A 23,497-nucleotide genomic window follows, 5' to 3' on the forward strand; every position below is an offset into this window, starting at 1 on the left:
ACCCCCAGCCAACCTCACCCTCTGCACCCAACCCTCTGCCCCAGCCCTGATCCCCTGTTCCCTGGCCCCACTCCAGGGGTCATATTCAGCAGTGCGATCAGGCCCAGCCATGGCCAGGGCGGCCCCAGCCGCGGCCGGAGTGGCTTGGACCCAGGCACAGCCACGATCAGGCCCCTGCTGGGGTGGCACAGCCAGAACGGTCTGGAAGCCAGCAGCTGCCAGATCGGGCCCAGCCGCAGCTGTATCGGGCCCAGCCGCAGCCGGGGCAACCCAGCCCAGCCCCAGGCTTGGCCCGGCAGCGCGGACCCAGCTGCAACCAGGGTGGCGCAGCCAGAGTGGCTTGGACCCGGTCGGTGAGTGGTCCTCCCCCAGCCAGGACCTGCTGGGGCCGGGGGAGGGGAGCCTATCCTGCAATCCCAGCCCCAGAGCTGCCACAGCAGGGAGAGGCACCTCTCCCCCCAGCCCAGGTGCTGCTGCGGGGAGAGAGAGCTGGGGGGGAGTCCTCTTTCCCCACCGTAGCCCCTCAGCACCCTCCTGCACCCCAAACTTCTCATCCCCAGCCCCACCCCAGAGCCCACACCCCCCTGCCAACCTCACCCTCTGCACCCAACCCTCTGCCCCAGCCCTGATCCCCTGTTCCCTGGCCCCACTCCAGGGCCCACATCCACAGCCGGAGCCCTCACCCCCTGCACCCAGCCCTCTGCTCCAGCCCTGAGCCCCCTCCCACACTCCGAACCCCTCGGCCCCACCACCACCACATGAATTTTGTTTTGTGCACCAATATGAAGTCACACATTACTTCCATATTGGTGCATATAACAAAATTAATTCCGCACATGGAAAAAATTAGAGGGAACACTGGTTCCAACTTGTGTGAATTTTGGCTTTCCTAGTGTCAGCTTGAGGTTTGCCCCAGTTGTTCTCGGTGCCATACGGTCTTTATTACAAGAGAGTCCCTGCCCCAAAGAGCTTACAGAAGGTGGGAGAGGAAACAGAAAGGTAGTGACTTGCCCAACCAAGGTCACAGCTCAGGTCAGTGGCAGAGGCAGGAACAGAACCCAGGTCCTGTGATGCCCAGCCCAGTGCCTTGGGCTCTCTCTTGCTCCATTCTGTTGCTGAGTCTCTTGATGTCAGTTCCTAGAACTCGGTTCTGGCAGGGCTGGTGGCAGGGCTCCTAGGTTGCTAGGGGAATTCTCACCTTTGTGACCCACTAAAGATGGACACTGCAAAGCTCGCAAATCCCTGGAGGCAGGTTGTTGTTGGAGAGAACCCACACATATTTCTACGTTCTTTTCCCCCCATGTCAAAAACAAATCACTGCTGTAACTTGACAGCACATTGTGTCTCACTGGACAGGATAACATAACAGTGTTTTTATTCCTTCAGTATGACAGGTTAGTTTGAACAGGCTGAAATATACAAAGAGTTGCACAAGTACCCTGTGTTGTAAACCCGTGTATATACTTTGCGCACTGAGCTCACACGTTGCTTGATCTAGTGTCTAGGACACTGGACTGGGAATCTGGCAACCTGGGTCTTAGTCCCAGTGTGGCAACTGGCCTGTTGTGTGAGCTTGGCTGAATCCCTTCACCACTCAATGCTAGTTTCCCTTCTGTGTCTGCTCCCAGCCATTGTCTATTGTGATTGTAAACTCCTTGGGCCAGGATCTGTCTCTTATTATGTGTATGTACAAGGCCTAGATAGAAGGGGAACCCAATCTCATTTGGGCCATCTAGGTGCACCCGGAATACAAATAATTAAAGATAGAACTGGGAAGCTCCATTTCATAGGACATTTAAAATAAACCTCAGCCATGTGCTAGAAAATGTTCTGTAGGGAGCAATCCAACCCTGGCAGTGGAATATAGCTAAGGTAACAGGCCTTGTCTCTTTTCTATGATTCTGCAGAGATGCAGGATAATAACTGCACACTGAATAAATGATTTGACAACGGGCAAGTGATCACAAACATTTAGCTTGTGCCTTCGGCCCCACTTAACACCTGGTTTAAATAACTAGCCTAGCCCACAGTTTGTAGCGCACTTCACTTTAAAGCTACTAGTTACAGCCAGTCCAAGATTTGCAGCACTGGATTAATTCTTTGAGTGCTGTTGAACATAGCTAACGCCCATCCGCCCGTATCAACAAAAAGACAAGAAGGATAAGGGGTTGAGCTAATGATTCAGATGCATGTAGCGAAGGATTGACAAGCCAGCAAGTAGGTGCGAGCCTGCCAGAAGGGGACAAGTCCCAAGAATCAAAGGTTACATTTGCGTGGGAAAACAGAAATGGATCTGAGTGATTAGCGAGATTGCTTTGGCATGTTTGCTGGGCGTCTGTGTGAAGTAACATTTGCATAGGTATTATGAGGGGAGGCAGCTACTCCAAGAGGTCATTTGGGTAAAGGAAGCACATTTCCATTGTAAATATGCAAAGGACTGTGTGAGCTGGCATTTGGAAGGGCAGGGGAGTCACTGATTAATGAATACAAAGCAAGTGCTTTCAGGTCCATTTCAGACTCCTAGGCATTCCAGGACAAAGCTCTGATTAAAAGGTATGTTTGCTCCCTGCCTCCACCCCCACCACCTGACACTGTCCTGGTACAAGGGGCTCAAGGACAGGGACTATATACAGACAACATTCTGAATGACCGGTCACGGTTCTCCGGCAAAACTTGCAGATCACCAGTGAGTAGCGCCAATGCAGCGCACTCTGGGCCTGATCCAAAGCTCGTGGAAGTCAATGGAAATGCTCCCATTGGGCTTTAGACCAGGCTCTTTGAGTGGCTCTGTGGCGTTTTCCCATTTGCCACTGTAATAATTCAGCTGCCTTCTTTGCTCCTTTGGCTACCAATGCCCTTGCCCCCAGTTTCCCAGGCCCCTGAATTCTAGCTGGGTCACTACAATGGCACCTGGCAAAAGACAAGGGACCTCGGTTCTGTTCTCCCGTACGCCGGTGTGAATCTGGAGTGCAGCCCCTGCAGCCACTGGAGCTACCCAGGAGCAAGCGAGCCGAGGCTCAGGACAAACGCTTCGGCACAGGGAGGTTCTGCCACCCAGCCCAGTTTCATAGGATGAGCCTGAATTCAGCTGATGATGTCCTGCGTTCCAGCCACACAGCTAAGGGTTTCACATTGCCCAATAGCGGGGGCCCATCTGTAGCATACAGTAGAAACATATTCCTTCCTACTGAGGAGCAAACTGGGCCTGCAGTCAGAAGTATTAGTGCCAGGGGGTGCTGTTTGGTGTTTGCTTGGCTGTTGTGTGGGTGGGGGGGGGTCGGAGTAGCAAAGGATTCTTGATCACATGTGGTGAGACCAGTGTGGTCCTCTTATGAGTTTATAATGACTGGATCCTCAGCTACAGCCAAGGAGCACAAAGATGCTCTTTTCACTCCCACAATCCTGGGGCTGCTCTGTGCCTCTTGGCTCTCTAGCATGGATTGCAACAGCCTGAAGGCTGCTCTAAACTACATCAACTGCCAAAGGCAACAAGGGGTCGTTAGGGCAGGGGTTCCCAAACTGTGGGCCGCAGCCTAAAGGTGGGCCATGGCACAGTCCCGGGTGGTCAGCCATTACTGGAGTTTGGGAGGGGCATGGGGAATGTTGCCCGCACCAAACTGTATTTGTTGGCGGAGTGCTGCTGGAGATGGCCTGTGCCTAGGGCTGGAAGAGGGCAAAGCAGTGCTGCCAGATGGAGGGCAAGGAGAAGGCGGTGGCTCCCAGGGTGGCTGGAGGAGGCTGGAAGGTTCACTGCTGTTTCTGCTCTGAGTTGCCGCACCCCAGGGTCAATGAGTGTCAGGCTCTCTGGAGTATTGGTCCCGTGGCTCCCCCAGGTACCGGGACTCGGTGGTGCTACTCGGTTTCCACCTGGACAATGCCATGATGGGGACCGTCAAGGAAACAGCTGGGCCTCTTCCTGGCAGTGGCAGCCCTCAAGCCCTTTCCTCATTCCCAGGCAGGGGGTGTCTGTGAGGCACCCCAAGGTGCTGGGTGTTTGACTGAGGCAGGGCTGCAGGTGACAAGCTCAAGGCACTCAGCAGGCTGCTGAGGCTGGGGGTGTAGGCAGGGGCTGGCTGTGGCACCTGCCTGGCCCCTTCGCCCTTGCGCTGGCCCTGGTTCCTGCTGAGGCGAGGGGCAGCTCACGCCCGGTGATGCCCCTCTCCCTGACAGACGCATGTTAATAGTGGGCTGCAGTGCCCATTGCAGCTGCACCAGTGGGACTCTGGGGAAAAAAATTGGGAACCCTGCACTAGGGCATAGGAATTCCCAAGCCACGCCCCTTTTCCATGGCCACACCCCCTGCACTGGCTGCAACAGAGGTTGGTGTAGGGGCAGCTATGGTGGCTCCGATAATCCCCCTGAGGATCTGCCTGCACAGGGAAGGCTGAATTCACTGAGATTAGAGCCGCTTTGCAAGGGGAGAGCATTGCAAAGTGACCAAAGCACAACCCACGATCAGAGCCATTCTTACGATGTGTTTGTATTCCAGTAGCTCTGAGGCCCCAGTCACAGCTGGGCCCCATTGGACTAGGTTCTGCACAAACACGTAGGAAGATACAGTCCCTACCCTGATGAGCTTACAGTGTAATGCTAATGAATCAGGAGCTGAGACTATAATTTCTCTTCCCCCTTCCAAAAAACATTCTGCATTAGTACCCAACAACCAGTCATCTTCCCCTTGGGGATTCCCAGCTATAAAATGAAATGACTTAGCTGTGCCCCATCACTGTGAACCTGGGCAGCTGAAATCTATGGTTAAGAGTATTTGTTCACATTTCACTGACCCTCGGCCCTGCCACAGAAATGCTAATGGACTCCGCAATCAGAAAACTAACTGCTGGTGACAGCTCTAGACTCCCAACAGATCTGTGAATCATGCAGCCATCTGGTGGTACCCGGCTAAATGATACTGTATTATTTAGATAGAGGGAAGCTTGCATTGAAAACTACCTCTAATGGGCATCTCCTTGCTTTAAAGGACCACTTCCAAGCATCCCCAGAGTTTCCACTACAGTTTGTTTGACTGTAGTGAAAGATCCACTTTATCTGAAGCACAGAGTCTGCTTACATGAAATTACCGGCACTTCTGATAGAAAGAGGGTTGTTCCTTGAAACGTTTCAATACCCCAGAGACCTACTCTTTGGAATGAGACCTCATATTGTACCCTGTAGCCTCTGTGTGCAATGCATATTCAACTAGCTATAATGATATATTATTACTCCATAGGAAGCTGAAAGCAAAAGCAGAACACGTGGTGCTCCGACGGCTCCTGATGCACACTCTGCTGTGGCTAACTGCTAAGTGAAAGCAGAACTGTAGCATTACGAGCCTCATACCAGGGAATACATGTACTTACTGCTTTCCTCCAAATCCTAATCGGAATCAGGCACTCCAGGACATGCACAGCATAGCTGCCCTTCAGGGTGATTTTCCCATTGGCTGTGGAACAGCTGCAGGGGTTTTCACAAAATGAGCTTTAACTCTCCTTAGCTGGTAAAGCTACATGCTGGTTTGTTTCTCTTTGCCGAGGGCCACTTCAGCCCAGGCAGTGGGTTCTGCCAAGGGAGAAATGCCACGGCTCTGGCTGAAGCTGAAATTGAAAGTGGTACTTGCACCTGATGCTGAGGTTTCTACGTCCTTCAGAGCCCCAAGCTTTTAGCACTTTATAGTGCAGTCTAAGAGGACAAAAATAGGAGGGAAAAACATGACAAGTTTTTTTTCTCTTTTCCCTCAAGGCTTTTTGAGCCAGCATGCACTATGCAGCTAACAACTTCCAGCCCTGGCATTTGTTACACCGTAACAACCCTGGCCAGAGTCTTGGTTAATTAGTCACAGTTGCTCCCTTTTTTCAATCAATTTTTAAAATAATGTTTATTTGAACAAAGGACAGTGCAAAAAGTAACATGCAAACAAGAATCCTGAAGGTGTGGGAGTGTGATATAGGCCCAGATTTTTAAAGATACTTAAGTGCCTAACTCCCATTGATTTCAATATATACAGTCTTATAAAGCACTCTTCATCCAGAGATCTCAAAGCGCTTTACAAAGGAAGGGAAGTTTCAATATTCCCTTTAAGGTATATCAAGTGGTGCATCAAGGCGTGGCACCAAAAATCTTGCCCAATCATTACAAAAGCAGGTAACGATTTGGGCTACTAGGCAAGTAAAGCGGTACCCTAATATCATTTGGCCAACAGCTCAAACCTTCTCCCATTGAGTTTCACTGTCTCCTCCATTTCCTCTTCTCTCTCCAGCTCATCCCGCTGTGATCATTGTCAGCATTTGCTGAATTTTCATTCTAATGGGACCAGGGCCATGTTTTCATATGGTCACACAGACAGCACAGCATACCCTATAAAGACTAGTAATAATATTTCCCTCCTACCAGGCTGAGCTCATCACGAGTTTGTCCCACAAACTGGAGATCTTGAAGGAAGCTAAGGAGAGCCTGCTAGAAGACATCAAGATGAATAATGCCCTGGGAGAGGAGGTGGAGGTGTTGATCAGCGAGTTATGCAAGCCCAATGAGTTTGACAAATACAAGATGTTCATAGGCGACCTGGATAAAGTGGTGAACCTCTTGCTCTCCCTCTCAGGGCGTCTGGCCCGGGTAGAGAACGTTTTGAGCAGCCTAGGTGAAGATGTGAATACTGAAGAGCGGGTATGTCTCTTTTTGTAAACTTTAGAACGTTGGTGATTTTCAGAGTGCTGAACAAACGGGTGATTAGAAGAACACACACATATAGGCTGGGACTTTCAAACGGGCTTCAAGGAATTAGGTGCGTCAACGGGAACCGGGCCTCTAAGTCTCTTAGGAACCTTTGAAACTCCCAGCCATATATAGGATTGTAGCCTCCAAAGTGAAGCCAACAGTTGAGCCTGTTCCATGGGTATAAAAAACACGATTCTGGCCCCACGAATCTTGGCTGATATTTTGTACAAATGACTCTCGCCCCGTGCATCTTGGCAATGTAAAAAAAGCATTTGTTTTGACTGGTCTTACCATCAGCTGTGCAAGCAGAACTGCAGACGAAGCAGCACATAGCTGGACAAACGATGGTCTCTTGGCTCCAGCTAACCATATTTTATCCCTTTGTGGCCAGACCATGCTCGGGGGGCAAAAGCATGGTAGAAACCATGGCTCGATCGTGTTTTGTTAGCAATTTCTAACCCCATCTGCACCATGTTGACCATGCTGTCTGAAGTATTGGTCCTAGGATATTGGAGACACAAGGTGGGTGACGTAATATCTTTTATTGGACCAACTTCTATTGGTGAGAGAGACAAGAAGAGCTCTGTGTAAACTCAAAAGCTCATCTCTCTCACCAACAGAAGATGGTCCAATAAAAGATATGACCTCACCCACCATGTTGATCAAACATCTTCAGAGTATGACTGAGTAGGATTCATGTTTGAGCCGCATTGAAATGTTATTCCCCTTCTCCATGTGTGTGACCATGAAAGAGGGAAGCATAGTCCCCAGGCCATCACTGCCAGAGGAGGGAAAGGCTGTCTGTGGGGAGGGGAAGAGGTCGTGGGATTAGCACTGTGATGTTAATTCCCTGTCTCTGATGTGGCAGAGCTCTCTCAACGAGAAGAGGAAGCTGCTGGCTGGCCAGCATGAGGATGCCCGGGAGCTGAAGGAGAACCTGGACCGGCGAGAACGTGTGGTCTTGGACATCTTGGGCAATTACCTCTCGGAGGAGCAGCTCCAGGAGTACCAGCACTTTGTGAAGATGAAGTCCACGCTTCTCATAGAGCAGCGGGAGCTGGACGACAAGATTAAATTGGGTCAGGAACAGCTCAAGTGCCTGACGGAAAGCCTCCCTACAGACTTCATCCCCACGGACACAACAGCAGCAGCGGCCCCAGCCACAGCAGCCACAACCCCCCCGGGGGTCAGCAGTAGTTTACCTACACCATCGGCCTCTTCACTTTAACCTTTCCCGGACAAGCCTCGGGTACAGCTCTTCTGCTTGAGTTTATTTAATCGGCATACTTTTCGGAGAGCTCTCAACAACTACAGTGGAGCGATGGGTTTAAAAAGAGAATCCAAGGAAGGAAAAAACCAGTAATAAAGTCTTTGTTTTCCTCTCCCTATGCCATCGCCCCGAGAGCTCACTATGAAAACTTAATCCAGCCTGGCTCACACTAGAGGGAGGTGAAAGATTTCTCTGGCTACAAGGTATGAGGAGGAGGCACTTATTTTTGAATGGGCCAGCTCATCATGAACAAAGATGTCATCTTTGGTAACATGGCATGGTTGCCTCTGCTTCCCCCCACCCCCCACCCCAACACCTCAATCAGAGTGAGGCAGTATTGTTAAATAATGAAGGATCTGAAAGAATGAAGCCTTAAAAATAAAACCAACCCACGATGCTCCTGAACGTTATTGATATTTATATTTTTTTAAAAACAAGACTGAATGTGTAAGTTGCTGTACGTATGCTAGTCGCTTACTTGAGTCTTGGCTCTGTATGTAGAAAATGCATTTAATTTTGTATTTTGTGAAAACTTAACAAGAAGAGGAATCTCCAAAGATAGTCGCACCCTAGAATGGAGCATCTTTTCCGGGGGCTTTTTACATAATAAAGGGCAGCCAGAAAAAGCTTCAACCCGTTTCAACATTTGCTGAATCTACCAGTAAGCGCCCTTGCAAAGGAGACTTTGCCCAGCAAAGTATAATCTACCCTCTTCTGGATCCCGTGGCTTGATACATCCAGAGTTTAAACAAGCACTTGTGTGAACCAAGCAACTCAGGAGTCAAAGTTAGGGTGAAGCAAAAAGATTCCCTTCTGGTTCTGGATTCACAGATGATTTAAGACAATACAAAGGCAAGATCTGTGCTAAAAGCAACCTGAAGGTTGTTAGTTTGATTTGGGAGAGGGTCTTTAAAGGGCATTACATATAGGTTGCTTTTTCTAAAGGGGATGACGTACACACCAGCATTTCTTTTAAAAACTGTAATACCTCGTTTATCTGGACCCATCTTATTTGAAATCCCCGAATGGCTAACAGTGGGTTACATGCCCCAGCGTGAATAGCTTGCAATTAAGTCTTCTGCCCACCCCAAAAGCTCATTTGTCCTAGTTAGATAAATGGGGCTTCTGCTGTAGGGTTAGTGAGTCATTTCTCAGTCAGTCTAACCTGGGACAACCAAATTTGCCCAACTGAACATCACTTGGGCAACTTACCCAGAGCTCCAGGGCTGCAGGTACTTTGCATTAAGAAAAGCAGATTGGAAATGGCCTCCTTTTTAAGACAGTGGGTGTTATCTCACTTATGGAGCATTGAATTCTTGGACCTCTAGTTCTCCAAGGCTTTGCACATGTCTCCCGAGGAGTCTTTCCACCACCACCGCCCTCCGCATTAAAGATGAGGGAGTCCATGGACTGCATTGTAGAAAGCCATGGGCTACATTTGACTCACAAGACACAGTTTGGTCACTCTGGTCTAACCTCGTAGAAATTTTATGTTGCTGCTGCTGTTTAAGCTGTTCCTGTCTTGAGTGTGTGTTTGTTCATCCCATCATACTGCAAGAGGGCCTCAGATTCCAGTGCCCCCAAAGGCTCTGACACGCATGGTTTGTAAGACCTTCATGCAATTAATTTATGTTTCAACAGTAAATGGTGAAAATGAGAGTGTGCACTGTTTATACTGCTGTTTTTAAGGACCTTTTTCTTGAAGCAAGTGCTCCCTGCAGGCTTCAAATGTATTGCTGCCTTGGGAAGCATGGCAGAGCTAGAGCATGCTGCTACCTTGCTGCCATATGAAATTTCAGCCCTCACATACCCTGAAGGTGATCTGCCCTGTGTGTTACAGGATGTCTCTGGAGGAACAAAGCAATTGCATGTCACTACGGCATGCAGAATTTTTTTTGAAAGGAAGAAACTAGGGATAGTCCAAACAGAGCCAAAAGGACCATTTTAGCTGCTTCTTGACTTGAACATGGTTCTGCCCCACAAAGCGTTTCGTAAGGCCCCTCAAGCCAGAGGGAACCTCCCTTTAAAGGTCCCCTAGCGCTAGATAGGTCTGTCACTTTACTCAGTGTCGATTTGCACCAGCTGAGGATCTGGCCCTCTGGCTCATACTCCCCTCAGTCCACATGCTCAGCTTCTGGGGAAGTCAGTTGTCACTGTGTGTATTTACTGGGGTTAGTATATAAGTTGTTTAGAGGTTAACCTCCAATCACACGAGCAGCTGTCATTGAGGCAAATGATCATTTACATTTATACAGCGGAAAGTAAATTACTGTCCATATTGGAATTATAAGCATATATCAAGGAAAAAATGGATCCTTTTATTGTTACTAAACTCTGAGCAACTAGTACTGTCTGTACATTCATGTGGATGCTGTATTTTGGGTACCCATTCCTGGCAATCTTCCTGAAGGAAGTTCCACCATCCCTTTGTCCTGTGTTTCATTGTGATGAGTTAAGGTTCGGGTTTCAGGAAGGAATTTTGCACAACCTTATATAAACATTCTTCTGCTAATTCTCTGGGGTTTCCTGAGTCATCAGATTGGGGAAAGAACATTTTGCCATGTACCTGGAGAAAATTAAACATTTGTCATTCTCGATGAGTTTGCTTCTAAGTGCCTTTAGCTGGAGAGGAAACTTATTTATTGCCTCATTTCCCATGATGCATTCCTGTTCCCTTAATTAGAAGTAGCATGAAGTGGAAGCCTCTTAATTGTATAGAGAAGAACGTACATGGAACAGCAGTGCACGGTGCAGAGGCTCACTATAACTGTTTGCACATTGCAATGCATTGAAACAAATCAGAACATTCGGCTTTCAGCCATGGGTGTAGCTACAGTGACGTGGCTGCACTGGTGCAAACCCCTAATTTAGACACACCGAACATGTCTCACATGGGGGTAGCTTACCCAGGATGCACGTCACTGTGTATCGCGGACTGCCCGTCTAGACTTGGGGTTTGAACAGACGCAGCTGCAGTGGCGCACCTCAACCAGTGGCTAAAAACTAGAGACAGTTAAGAAATATTCATCCAAAGCAGCTGAGTAACTTTAGAACCCTATGCCCCATTGATTGTCAATGGCAGTTCAGCTCCTAAAGTCACCTAGGTACTTTTTGAAAATGTTACCTGAGATTTTTGATGGGGGAAATAATTCCCTGACCAGCTCTCTTTTGATTTGGTATATCTCTGAATAGAGTTTCAGCAGCTGTCAGTTCACCAGCAGAGGGTGGGCTGTATTTACTAACTGTTTAGAATGCTCTTTCACAAGGGTCAGTATGCACACAGCCTTGAGCAGTCTCTCTCTGTTTGCTAGACCCATGAGTAACAAGCAAACATGTAAAGATCTGGCAAAATAGTTGTGTTTGAAACAGCGTAGAGTGTGTTTTCTGGGAGCAACGGCAGCAGGACCTTCCAGGATGGGATGTTCATGACTTGTGTGTTGTGATGGACATGGTTTGGTTTTGTTTCTTGGGATGACTTGTCACAAGTGGGAGATGGGAGGAGCCCAGGAGTGGGGCAATTTTGCTTTTCTTTCTTTCCTCTGGGCAAGTCTGCTGAAGTCAAAAGTTCAGGTGGTGACACGCAGACAGATCTTCTCCCTGCTCAGAAGAGATTCACCATGTTTTGTTTTACAAGGCTGGATTCCATTCAAAACTTAAGTCAACCACGTGAAAACTTAATTGACAGCTTTGGGCTAGGACTAAATAAGGTATTTTAATGTGCAGTTCGAAAGCAGCGTCCCTGTTTGGGATCCAAACGCTCACTCTGTTCTCCTCCCTTTGCACAGCTGAATAGTGACCGATTTACGGGAAAGGTACAGGTGCTCTTCCTTCTCCTGGGTGCCTTTGCACTACATTCTTGGCTCCCGTGCATGGTTTTGGCCATGGAGAGAGTGATCTTGCTGCTGCCTCATTCTGTAATCTGATATCTTCCATATTCTGTTTTGATCTTCCGCCCTGCGCAACGAATTTGGACTAAATCATCCCAGCTGTCCGTACCAGAGGGGGGAGGGGAAGCTGAGCCATTGGGAATGTTTTGTGCCTAGCCATCATGGAGCCCTGGAGACAGCAGCACCAGGGGTCTTGCAAATCCCTGCATGCCGGCACTGGATGTGAATGCAGACCCCAAGGTAGAGAAATAGTAACGCTTGGCTTCTGGTGTCACTAATCTGCTCTCGTTCTGGGGCAGGCTGTCAGGTGCTCATTGCCGGTGGGTATCATAGGCTGGGGGCAGCTGTGCCTCCCCAAACAGCCAGGTGTGGCCTTGCCCACGCTCAGCCCCCCAGGCCTTCCCCGTCCTGCTTCCCATTCTGCGGCTCCCCCTGTGCGGTGGCCCTCAGGCCGTGCTGCCTGCCCTCCCGGTGCTCCAGCTCTGGGGGGGCTGGAGCAGCACAGCCCACCCTCCTGGCATTGGGGGGAGGGCTGGGGCTGCACTGCCCTCCCTCCCAGGGCTGAGGGGGCTGGGGCCGCACCTCCCGGCACTGGGGGGCTGGGGCCACTATGCCCACCCTGCTAGGTAACGTGAAGTAAAATCCTAATGAAGACCAAACAGATTGGTTATCAGGTCAAGGTCAGTCCTAAGATCCCCCATAGTCTTTCTCTTGACCTGCTAACTCATGAAAGCTACATATTGCCTCGTCTTCACTAGGATTTTACCTCAGGTTAGTTATCTCCAGTTAAGAACATCCTGCTTTTCCCTAGTGAGGAAGCCCCTCGGCTGGGGACCTGTACGTCTGCTGCTTATGCCTCTTCCTTTTCTGCCCACTGCTCCCTGGCCTGGGTTCAGAATACAAGCCTTAGCCCTGGGCTGTGCATGAGCTTACTCTGGTGCTAAGGGGGTCACGGCCCATACTTTCCCTGACTGTCTCATTCTCAGCAGCCAATGCTCAAGGACAGATTAACACAGAGGCAACCAAGGCATGTACCTAGGGCCCACATTCCTGGAGGGAGCCCAAAATGGACGGGCCAGACCTGAGCGGCACTGTGACTCTGTGCGCCAGGTTGCAAAGCCATGACAGAGGGGCGGCCGGGCCAAATCTGAAGTGTACATTTGTGTACGGTCCAGTGATGGGTTAATACGGCCCATCTTATCCTTGTGGGCAGTGGCTGGTTTATTCAATCCTGCTATTAAAACAGCAATTCTGAAGAGCCCCCAGCAGAGTGTGGCTGTTTTAACTGATGAAACATGTGAGGCGTGGGGGAGGGGACTACTCTATGCACAGGTTTCAGAGCAGTAGCCATGTTAGTCTGTATCAGCAAAAACAACAAGGAGTCCTTGTGGCACCTTAGAGACTAACACATTTATTTGGGCATAAGTTCAAATTTATTTGGGTTCTAGACCACGAAAGCTTATGCCCAAATAAATGTGTTAGTCTCTAAGGACTCACAAGGACTCCTCGTTGTTTTTACTCTATGCACAGTGGACTGGGATGCAAATGTTCCTGTTTTAACTCTTCTAATGGTGACCTACTGATCGTTGGCCAGTTTCTGCTGGTTCTCTCAGTAAGGAATGCTGGTGTAAATTGGCACTGCTCCATTAACTTCAGCTGAGGTTCTGGCCTTGTGAAAGAATTAGTGCCCTACATCCCGAGGGGGTGTTTTTGAAAAGCAGTGAAACTGTGTAAATGTCACGGCAGCCAGGTCTAGTGCTCTAGATTGGAAGAGGATGGAGGCATGTGTCAGGGAGCACACTGCAGTGTGTTGTGTAATTACAACGGGCCTTTTAAATCAGCGCTTGGTAAATCCTCAAATACCTCCATTAACAGAGTAGTTACATGGCGCAGGGGGCGGTTGGAATTGCTTTCGGCTGTCATAACATGCTGCATGGCCTGAAATCAATACAGTCCCAGTCATCAAAACTCGGATTTGCTTTCTTTAAAAATGGACAATGCAAAGTCAATGATGGGGGATGGGGAGGTGGATTCGGCAATCATACATACGAGATTTTCCCCATGTCTAAAACCATGCCTAGGTTGGCTAATGAAAGGGATTTCATTTTCAGTGAAGGTTAGACATGAGACCGTCTGATAGCAAATGCTTTGTGGTTCCAGGCCTGATTCTCCATTGGCCTCGCCCTGGTGTGACTTGTGTAAAGCGGATGTTAAAAGCCAGCAGATCAGCCTGAAAGCATTTTACCCCTGCTTTGCACAAGTTCTAAATGACCACATGTGGAGCCAGGCAGGACCTTTCCTAGACAGGAGAGATCAAAAGCTTTTCCTATTGGACCCCAGAGTGGGGCCCTGGTCCATGCCTAGAGTTCCTAGGTAGTGTGGTAATACAAATAATAGATACTAATATTAATAAATGAAAATGAGCAGATATGGGGCATATCTGTTTCTCATACCCAGGTTCCCCCGCTTCTCCTACTGCCCTCTCCCAAGCTGTCCTGAAAGCTAAACTCGATTAACAGACGAAAGGTGCTTCCATTATAACCAACCTAAAGCGTGTAATACAAACCCCAAGGTCAATCTCTCGGTATTCTGGCAGTGTGGATTGGCCGTGTACTTGCAGCCTCAGTGCTCATGTTTTCCGTCAGACTGCACTTACACTTGGTAGGAGCACAACACTCAGGGCTTTTCTAATGCAATGTCACTGCCTCATGAAGATCACTCGTGTTATGTATTTGTATGTTTTCATGCGGCTAATGTGGGCACCAGGATCCCTCTCTTACCCCCAACAGGCAGAGACAAATTCTGCCCTCGCTAGTCATGAATCTTCCATACACGTTGCAGGCATTTAACTGAGGGTAGAACTTGGCTTGTGGGGTCAGAAACAAACTGCTCAGCCAGGCCGTAGCCAGACCAGCAGCCTGTCTGCATGTGGCCAACACGCTCTCTAGCTAGCACTGAGGCTCTTTAGCATCTCGGTCACCAATGTTGAAACTTAACAAATGCCTCCTTTTCTTCCATGCCATGTTACCATGCAGAAAGAGAGTTGGAGCAGCCTGCTTGTAGTGCCAAGATTATGCACGTGTTCTTAGCTAGATTTGTTGTTTGGTAGTGTTGCATTAGTTGCTGTCACCCTTTTGCAGTATGTTGGAGAGGGAAGCTGGGGGAAGAGAGAGAGGTCTCTTTGGACGCAGGGATAAGGGCACAATTATTTTCCAGTTCATCATAAGGAAATTTTGAAAGTTTGAGTCAGTCAATCTGATCGCTGCTTACAGACAATTTTACTTACTTTGTGCATCTTGGCTACACACATCATATTTTCAGCTGCTTTCCATGATTCTTAAAATGACTTTTTTTTTTTTCTCCTGTGTTGGGGTTGCCAGAGGTTGCCAATCAGTTTACAATTTAAGGTTATTGTTATCATATAGCATTGTGTAATTATGACTTGAAATACATATTTGTTGACATGTAAGAACCACTTAACTGACACTGACAATAAAAGAAGTGCTATCAAATACTCCATAAACTGATGTCTCTTAAATCAAATGAAGGGGAAGAGAAAGGAAAGGTACTTTTTTCCTTCCCATTTGTTCCAGTGCAAAAATGTATCTTAGAATTGAAATCCAGAGAATCAAATCTTCAGTTGGTGTAAATAGGAACCGGCTTAAGGAGTTACTAAGAGAGGTCAAAATGCAGGAGAAGTTAGGTAATGAAAAATGTTGACATTTCCATTTGACAGGATTCAAAATAGATCCCTTTGCCAATTTTGGCCAAATTTTCCATGATCTGTTTTACCAAAATTTTCAAAAAGTGTCTGTGTACTGAAAATGCAGTTTGCAGTACAAAAACAGTTTTTGGTAAATGAAAAAATTATTTGGATAAAAATTTAAAAAAAAACCAAAAACATTGAAAATTTCAATAATATTGACAATGTTTTCCAAAAGTTTCATTTGGTAAAGGCTGTTTTTCAAGAACACTTTTTTTGTGCAAATATGTCAACCAGCTCCAGTTACCAGCATGGCTAGTTAATGCTAAATGTTACATTGGTGGCTAGGCCTTTTTCCTCCTTGTTTAAATGTTTTCAGCCATGACTAGCAGCATCATACCTTCCTAATCTTCACTTCCCCTACAGGCTTCACTCTCCCCTGCCGTGACTTATCTTCACCTTTTTCCAGACACTCTCCAGGGATTAAGTAGACTATGCGGTTCTGCAAGATTCCTAGAGAACTTAAGAGTAGCCTACCTGGAGGCAGTGTGTCGTGGACCTACCTACCAGAACCAAGACTGGAATGTAGTAGATTTTGGGAGTTGGTGGGGGAGTGTAAAAATCGGCAGTTGTGGATGCCTTTGGAGTGCCCTCTAGTGGCAGGGCTTGACTATATCTGCGCTATGAGCTAGGAGGGATTCCCAGCTTGGGTACACCTATTTGCGTTAACTCAATGAGAGCTAGCGGGAGTGTAAATAGTAATGAAGCTGGGCAACATGGGCCATGGTTGAGAGTAATATTTCTCTCGACCTATTTTATCTTGTTCTATTTAGCAATGGTTTTATTAAGCTGCTGGTACAACACGAGCCAGCCTAGGTGCCTATTGTTAACTTGGTACACCAGCCTCCTTGGTAACAACAGGAGTAGTTACAGCTCCGGAGCTTCAGCCATCTCACTTCACTTCCCCCCTCAGGGCTTCCCGCAGGAACTACTGCACACCACACCGTTCCCTCCCACCGTCGCTCCTTGCAGTTGTGTCCAGAGCACTGGAAGCTGCCAACATCTGTGAGCAGGTCAGTAAACCCAATTACCCAACAGTGAGAGAGGGAGTGGTACCAGCTGGCCCTAGATGGGTCAAATGAACAGGTAGGATCTTAAAGGGTTAGAGGGCAAGGCACCTACCATGCATGCACCAAAGAGCTGCCTCCTGAGCACCTGGGAAAGGGCAATAGAGAGAAGTCTCCCCTGTCCCGCAGGGGACCTGAGTTTCCATGGTTTTCCTTTAAGGCCTCTCTTCCTCTGCTATACCTCTTAAGACTCCTTTCCCCACCTGTGCTTTGGCTTAAAGCACAGGGGAAATCTGAGGGGGAGAGAGGCAGCCAGCTTTCCCCCAGGATAAGGATGGTGGCCATAGCTTAGCCAGCCTGCATTACATCCCTCCCATCCTGCTTGGAGTTGCGCACTACGACCCTGGTGGCAGTCAGAGTGGGTCAAGGTGCAGCATCAGTCCTTCCCACATTCACAGCAAGCCTGGAGGGGCAGGGAGCAGAGAGTTAGACACCTGCACTGTGCCACCCCCAGCACTGGAGCTATTCCCATGCTGGGCTGCCATGGAAACAAACATGCCTTTTGGTGTGGGAGAGAAAACTCCCAGAATGCTCCATGCTCACCCTGCCCCTGAGCTTCCCGCACAGCTAGAGGAGGGGAGAGTGTAGCTTCTGGGAGGCTGTTTTGAATGGGTTAGTTGGAGGGGCAGCCCCCATCCTTTCCCTAGGAGAAAGGCATTTCTAAGAGCAAGCCTGCTCCCCGGTTACTCAGGCACCCTGCAGCCAGGGTGAGGCAGAATGATAGCGTCTCTGGTCCCAAGGACTATGACAGCCTTCTCCCCTCCAGCCCCAGGTTCTTTGGGGAAAATGGCACCACAGTTGCTGTAAGACACCAGCTCAGCTTGATAGAAAACCTCTAGCTTCCCATCCCAGGAGGGGATAAAGTGTATTAGCACACTCCAGCCTTCCAGGAGTTGATTTAAGTGGAAGATCCAGGTATAGTCCGTATGTCAGAGCTATCAGATCATTCTGCTGCCCCTCCCCACCCAAAGGGCTCGGGGTGTTCTGCTGTGAAAGGCCCAGCTCCACAGCCAGAACTTTCCTGGAACCCCCATCTTTGATAATGACCTTCAGCTGAAGGCCTAGCCAAGGCATGATTGGGCCTTATTTGGCCAGAGGACTTAGCAGCAGTTGCATCAGCATTGTCTCCTCCAGCTCTGGAGAGAGGAGTCTTTTCTTAGCTTTGAGGCAGCAGCTGGGAGGGAGTTCAACCTGGGCTGTGGGGAAGCAGACAGTTTTGCTGTAAGTATTCCTTCTGATGCCTAAATCAGAGGGTAAAGGCAGGGGATATGGAGAGGAAGTTTGAGTGGATCCCAGTTTAGCAGGATTAGTCCTTATCCTGACTGTTCTCCCTATTTTCAGGAGCTCAGCCAGGATAACAACTAGCCAGCTGCATTGATTCAGTCTGTTCTCTGCCTTTCCCAGCTCCTCTCCTCCCTGCTTACTGAGGAGGTCAGCTCTAACCCCACTCGCAGTATCTGAATGCTGTGTGTAGTGGCCACAGAGCTCCTCTGCCATCCCACTCTTATTCTCCTACATGGCTGTGAGGGAGGCTGGGGCACTAGCTGGAAGAGGGCATTTAGCAGAGGCAAGGTAAGCAACACTTCAATCAGCAGAAGCTAGAAGAGCAAGCATGCTCCCCCACCCCACCAGAGATGGTTTTAAAAAGTCTCCTAGAGTTGATGTGTCCCCCTACCCCCCAAAAAATTGACTACTAGAATTGTTAAAAAAAGCCTAAAATATTTCACAAGTTCTCATTCCACTCTAATTCCCACTCCGAGAGCCCCATTCCACCAATGGGGTCTCCCCTGCCCTGAGCTGGATCACTTTCCCAATGACAAGTCCCCATTGACACCTGCCCAGTTAACACCCCCTTGACTTTCTCCCCTCCCCAGGAGATACATAAGAGACTCCTATGTAGCCCTCCCTCCCAGTGAGGAACGCCACTTGTACAGTTGTGAGGAGACAGGCAGTCCTTCAAAGCCTGAGCCACTCTGTCAAGAACTGCAGACCATACCTACCTGTAGTGCATCCTAGTCTAACAACCCCAGCTATCAAAGAGATAGGTCTTGTACATTGCCTGAAATCCAGCAAGCTAGGACAGCCAGCCACCTCCAGGATTCAGCCCTAGCTCCACAACTGCATTTACATAACTGAGCAGATGATCACTGCAGGAGGTGGGGGTGGTATCCTTTAACAGTGAGAAGTTCATGGGGGTGTGGAGGGGGGAGATGAGTGGAGTTAATAGCCTCTTTCAGCTAAGAGGCTGCATTTACACTAGGCAGCAGCAGGACTGTTAGATTACCATCAGTTTTCTTTAAGGGCGGGGGGGGGGGGAATAGGTGTCTCAGGGCTGGGGATTAGGTAAGTGTTGGCTCCTGGTACAATTAGCCATTCCTATTTAGTGCAGGAGAGGCAAGCTAGCTCGAGCAGATGAAATGGCAAAGAGCAAGCAGACACGGCAAGCTTGAAGGCCAAGTTTAGATTTATTTCACTGAGCAGGGAGGTGGAAGGAATAGGACTAAGCAGTTAGCTAAACTTAATGGCTTTGATGGCAAAGTCACCTTCCACAGACAGGTACTCAATGTTCTGCAGGCCCAGCCGATTGGGGAACACGATCTCCTTGTCACCAGCCAGTTTCACCATCAGCTCTGCTGTGTCAAAGGAGATACAGATCTGCAAGGAGTAGGCACATTAGAACCAACAACACAGGCAGCCAATCCCCATGACCTCTTAGAGACGGGTTAACCAGGAGCTTCCACCAGACAGCATTAGCTACTCTTCCCTCAACTAGCATCTGTCTTGAGGGGGAGAAAGCCTGATTTCCCCAGATCTGGCTGAGAGGGCACCCCAAAATCTCAAGGGGCCTCACTGGTGCCTTCACCTGAGTGAAGAGAGGCCTATTTCATTAATGTGAAGTGCTTTGCTGTATGGTGTGAAAGGTGCTGCAGGAATGTAGGGCTAGGAACTCCCCAGGTCCAGAAGGACCCCAGCTCCACAAATCAAGTGCCCTCTTAGCATAGCTTTGTTCCCCACTCCTGGGTCCTCACCTCAGTCTTGTCACCCTGCTGGAAGGGAAAGTCAGTCTCCCTCTCCTCTGTCCCCCACATCCCATCCTCCATGGAGTTGCACACAATGACGTTCACATCCCCGTGGCTGTCGAAGCGTGGGTTGAAGTGCAGCACCAGGTTGCTGCGGTCCTTCCCCACATTCACAGCAAACCTGGCATGGAGGAGACAATCAGACACACAACCACACTACGCAGCCCCTCCCACCGGAGTCCGGACCGATCATCTCTGTAATGCAGAGACGGATCTAACAGAGAGAGCTGAAGCTGTCCGGAGGCAGATTCACCTCTGACACCTACCCCTGTCGTGTGCTAAGGGAAGAATCCCCACTGGTTACCTAAATGATGATGCAACATCTAACCCTTCCCAACTCACCCCTTGGCTTCCGGCAAGATCTTCCCCTTCACTTTGATGCACTCTCCAGCCTGGACATTCAAGTGAGTAGCAACCAGTCCCTAAGGGAGTCAAGCCACAAACGTATTAGCCTCCCCCTTGGGGATCAACAGACCTACTTCCTCGATTTGAAGGGAGAGGCAATACCACCGGGGACACAAGAAATAAGTGCTGAGCATGAACTAGAGACAAGACAAGTTCCAAACCATCCCCCTGATCAGTCAGCGACCAGAATCATTAACATGCAACCACAGTTCCGTGGCCTACGGAATGAGGTTTGTTGGTCTCCGTCCAGTTCCCATGGGGCAGGACTCCAAGTGTTCCCAGCCACAAGCACTAACTGGCCTGATGGCCAGCAGTCTGTCCAGAGGTCAAGGACTGAATGGACTAGAGGCACACGTTTGTCTCATTAGCTGCAGCCCACGGGATTTGGGGATGTAACACACACAGGGAAGCCTGCACTGCTGCGCCTGTCACTGCTTGGGCTTTACCTGCAATGGAGTTAAGAGGGCTCAATTCTTCCCTGGGAGTCTGACTAGCATTTTTCCCTAGCTGCCTTTATAAAAGAAGCCACCATTCATTTCTTAGGCACCTGACCCTTTAGCGTGCAGAGAGGTAACTTCCCCGGCCGGCAGGAATTTGAGACTTAACCCTCCTTTAATCTACCCTCCCACATTTAAAGCCATGGCTGTTACTGTGCAAATCTACAACCCACCAGCTTGCTGTGCACACTGTCTTAGCCGGCCACTGCTCCCCTGCACTGGGAGCCCTGAGTGGGGCTTGGCTTGCTAGCTGAAAGCGCTTGCCCATCAGCCAGCTTGCTTCCATACATCCCAGCCTCTGCTGCAGGGGAGCAAATGAAGTACATGAAAACACCCACCTTCAGCCCCTTGCTACCCTGTCTCCACCAGGTGCCACCCTTGTCTTGCAAGGGGCAGCCACTAACCCTGAAGGGAGCTGACCTAGATAAACAACCTCCATATCCAGCCTGTGTCTGGCCAGAGGCCCCATTCCACCCGCTGCATCAGAAACAGAAGCACCCTCACCTGAGGAGCTATTGGAATTTAGCTCCAAAGAGACCGCAATAATGAGCTTAAGACCGAAACCTGTCACAGCCAGGGTTATATTGCATTAGACCAATGGAAACAGTAGCATTTGCACCATTATCACCTCCTCCAGTTTTGGAGAAAGGGTCACTTTCCTTCATTTGGACACAGTTTTTTTTATCTCCTTCTCCAGGAGGTGGGGGAGACAGGTCAGAGCCTGGGAACAGCTGCAACATTTCTCGCTTCACACCCCACCCCCAGGCAGACCTTCCCAACCCCTGTGTTACAGGGAGTCAGTGACAAATGGAGAGGCCAGATCTCTGTTTAGTGGAGCTGCCTGTTCTCGAAACTTGAACTGTCCTCATTTTAGTTGGATCAGCCAAGAGGCTATCCAGCCACCTGCATAATCTATTCTGTTTTGTCCAGCTCTCCCATTCTCACCATAATGCTGAGGTCAGCCCAGCTACGATCTGCAGATTGCTAAACTGCTTATCACCATAGTATCTAAGCCCTACTTATCCTGGCTCCCTACACATCCCTCTTTTATTCTGTTTCTGGAGCACAGGCTGAAACTTGGTCGGATGGCAGAGCCAGGGAGGAGGTAGCCACCAAGACTGAGGAAGGTAAGCAATATTTAAGAGCTGCATTTCGGAGTTAGAGAGGGCTGAAAGGCCAAGGTTGGGTCAGTGACATGCCCCTATCCTGTAGTGCCCTATAGGGCTGAGTTAAAGGGGGTTTATTTTAAGTTAAAAGAACACAAAAAAGGCTCTATACAGGCATGAAATGTTTTATAAGAGTTCTCAAGAAAAAAATAAGTGTACTTCAATATTCTTTCCAGACTGTCTAAGAGATTGGAAACATTAGTAGAGTTACTGACACTACAAGTGCTGAAAACTGTCAACATAAATAATAAGTGGCCCACCGTGAACCCTTCAAAACAAAGGATACTTGGAAATATCTTGCAAAAATAAAAATTCATCCATCTCTAGTGTTCCTTCCCCCCAGTGTTATAGTCCAATCATGCATTTTTCTTCCATCACTGACATATGGCCCAACCCAATACCCACAGCTACTAACCCTTTAGCCATTTCCCCCTCCGTTAGAGAAATTCTTCTATTCCAAGATGCAACAGAAAAAGAGCCCTGCAGCTCACCCTGGGAGAGCCTTAAGAGAGAAGTCAGATGAGTGGGGTGTGTGTGTACCAGACCAGACATCTGGTCACCCAGCACATGATCCACAGCTCTCCCAAAAAGAAAAAGGAGGACTTGTGGCACCTTAGAGACTAACAAACAAATTTATTTGAGCATAAGCTTATGTTCAAATAAATTTGTTAGTTAGTCTCTAAGGTGCCACAAGTCCTCCTTTTCTTTTTGCAGATACAGACTTACACGGCTGCTACTCTGAAAGCTCTCCCAAACACACTCACCAGCAGTTAACCTTCTTCCAGGATTCCACACCTAGCTTCCTATCCCCTTGTCTTGCAAGTAAAGCCCTAACCAGTCCCAGCTACAGAGAGACAAGACTCACACATTCCATGCTGCTGACTGAAGCCACACCACAGTTAGGACAACTGCTTGCTTTCCAGTTCCAAGATTCAGCTGTGTGACTCAGCACTACCTCTACAGGGCCTTTAAACAGCTGACCTGGGCAGCAAAGGCTCACATGATTAAACAGGTGGGTGAGTGGGTGGGGCTGGGGCTGGTGAAGAGTCAGTTCTTCTTCTTCCAAACTTCAGGCATACAAAGAGAGACTAGCAGACCAGCGTCAATACAGTATTTGGTTTGGAAGACTGAGCTTTTTTCAGCCGAGCAGTAGCATTTGCACTGGCTGGCAGCAGCGTGGTTTCGGATCAATATCCCCAGTTTGCTTTAAAGAAGCAGCGAACATGCATGAATCTCAGGGCTGGTAGTTTAGAATTGTTTGCTTCGGGAACAATTCACTGTGCTTATGCTAGCTAACTGAAAGTCAGCCTGTCCACGCACAACCATCCCTCCAGCAGCTGCTATGCCAGTGTATTGCGGCATCTATCCCACAATTCGAAGCCCCGCCAGCTCCATGCGTGCAGTGTTGGGCTTTTGAAAACATACTGGCTAAGGCAGAGGTGTGGGAGCCTAAAGGATATGATTCTAATCCTGGCTTTGCTGCTGTGTCTCCATTTGCCCGTCTGTAAAATGGGAGAAATAATTCTCATCCCCCTCACAGAACGTGTGTAACGAGGCCTGGTGCTTGCAAAGCATTTTGGGATTCTTCGGTGGAAGGGGCTATAGCAGCACAAAGTATTATTGCTATTGGCAATTAAATAAAAGTGCTGCT

General features: G+C 48.8%; 2 protein-coding genes across 2 annotated transcripts in view; one reads left to right on the forward strand and one right to left on the reverse strand.

Annotated features, from left to right (window-relative positions):
* The window catches only part of SHROOM3 (shroom family member 3), a 244,867-nt gene extending 229,511 nt beyond the window's left edge, over nucleotides 1–15,356 (forward strand). The window contains 3 exon segments of the mRNA XM_074950451.1: nucleotides 6,388–6,660; nucleotides 7,580–7,864; nucleotides 7,867–15,356. Coding sequence (XP_074806552.1) covers nucleotides 6,388–6,660; nucleotides 7,580–7,864; nucleotides 7,867–7,908 — 600 coding nt within the window. The 3' untranslated portion in view covers nucleotides 7,909–15,356.
* A 3,799-nt stretch (nucleotides 15,357–19,155) lies between these two features.
* Nucleotides 19,156–22,823, reverse strand: LOC141986198 (16 kDa beta-galactoside-binding lectin-like). The gene is made up of 4 exons (XM_074950461.1): nucleotides 22,712–22,823; nucleotides 20,121–20,200; nucleotides 19,728–19,899; nucleotides 19,156–19,353 (listed from the first exon to the last, which is right to left on the reverse strand). Exons 1-4 carry the CDS (start codon nucleotides 22,718–22,720, stop codon nucleotides 19,207–19,209), a joined length of 408 nt encoding a protein of 135 aa, XP_074806562.1. The 5' UTR covers nucleotides 22,721–22,823; the 3' UTR covers nucleotides 19,156–19,206.
* Nucleotides 22,824–23,497: the final 674 nt, after the last annotated feature.

The sequence above is a fragment of the Natator depressus genome, chromosome 4, assembly GCF_965152275.1.
Source record: "Natator depressus isolate rNatDep1 chromosome 4, rNatDep2.hap1, whole genome shotgun sequence".
NCBI classification, from domain to species: Eukaryota; Metazoa; Chordata; order Testudines; family Cheloniidae; genus Natator; species Natator depressus.

Bases quoted from the DNA above. Each gene is read 5' to 3' on its own strand.
- LOC141986198 (XM_074950461.1), bottom strand. The intron at 19,900-20,120 runs GTGAGTTGGGAA...CCTCCATGCCAG, and splicing joins ATCTTGCCGGAAGCCAAGGG to GTTTGCTGTGAATGTGGGGA. The intron at 19,354-19,727 runs GTGAGGACCCAG...TACTCCTTGCAG, and splicing joins AGCAGGGTGACAAGACTGAG to ATCTGTATCTCCTTTGACAC.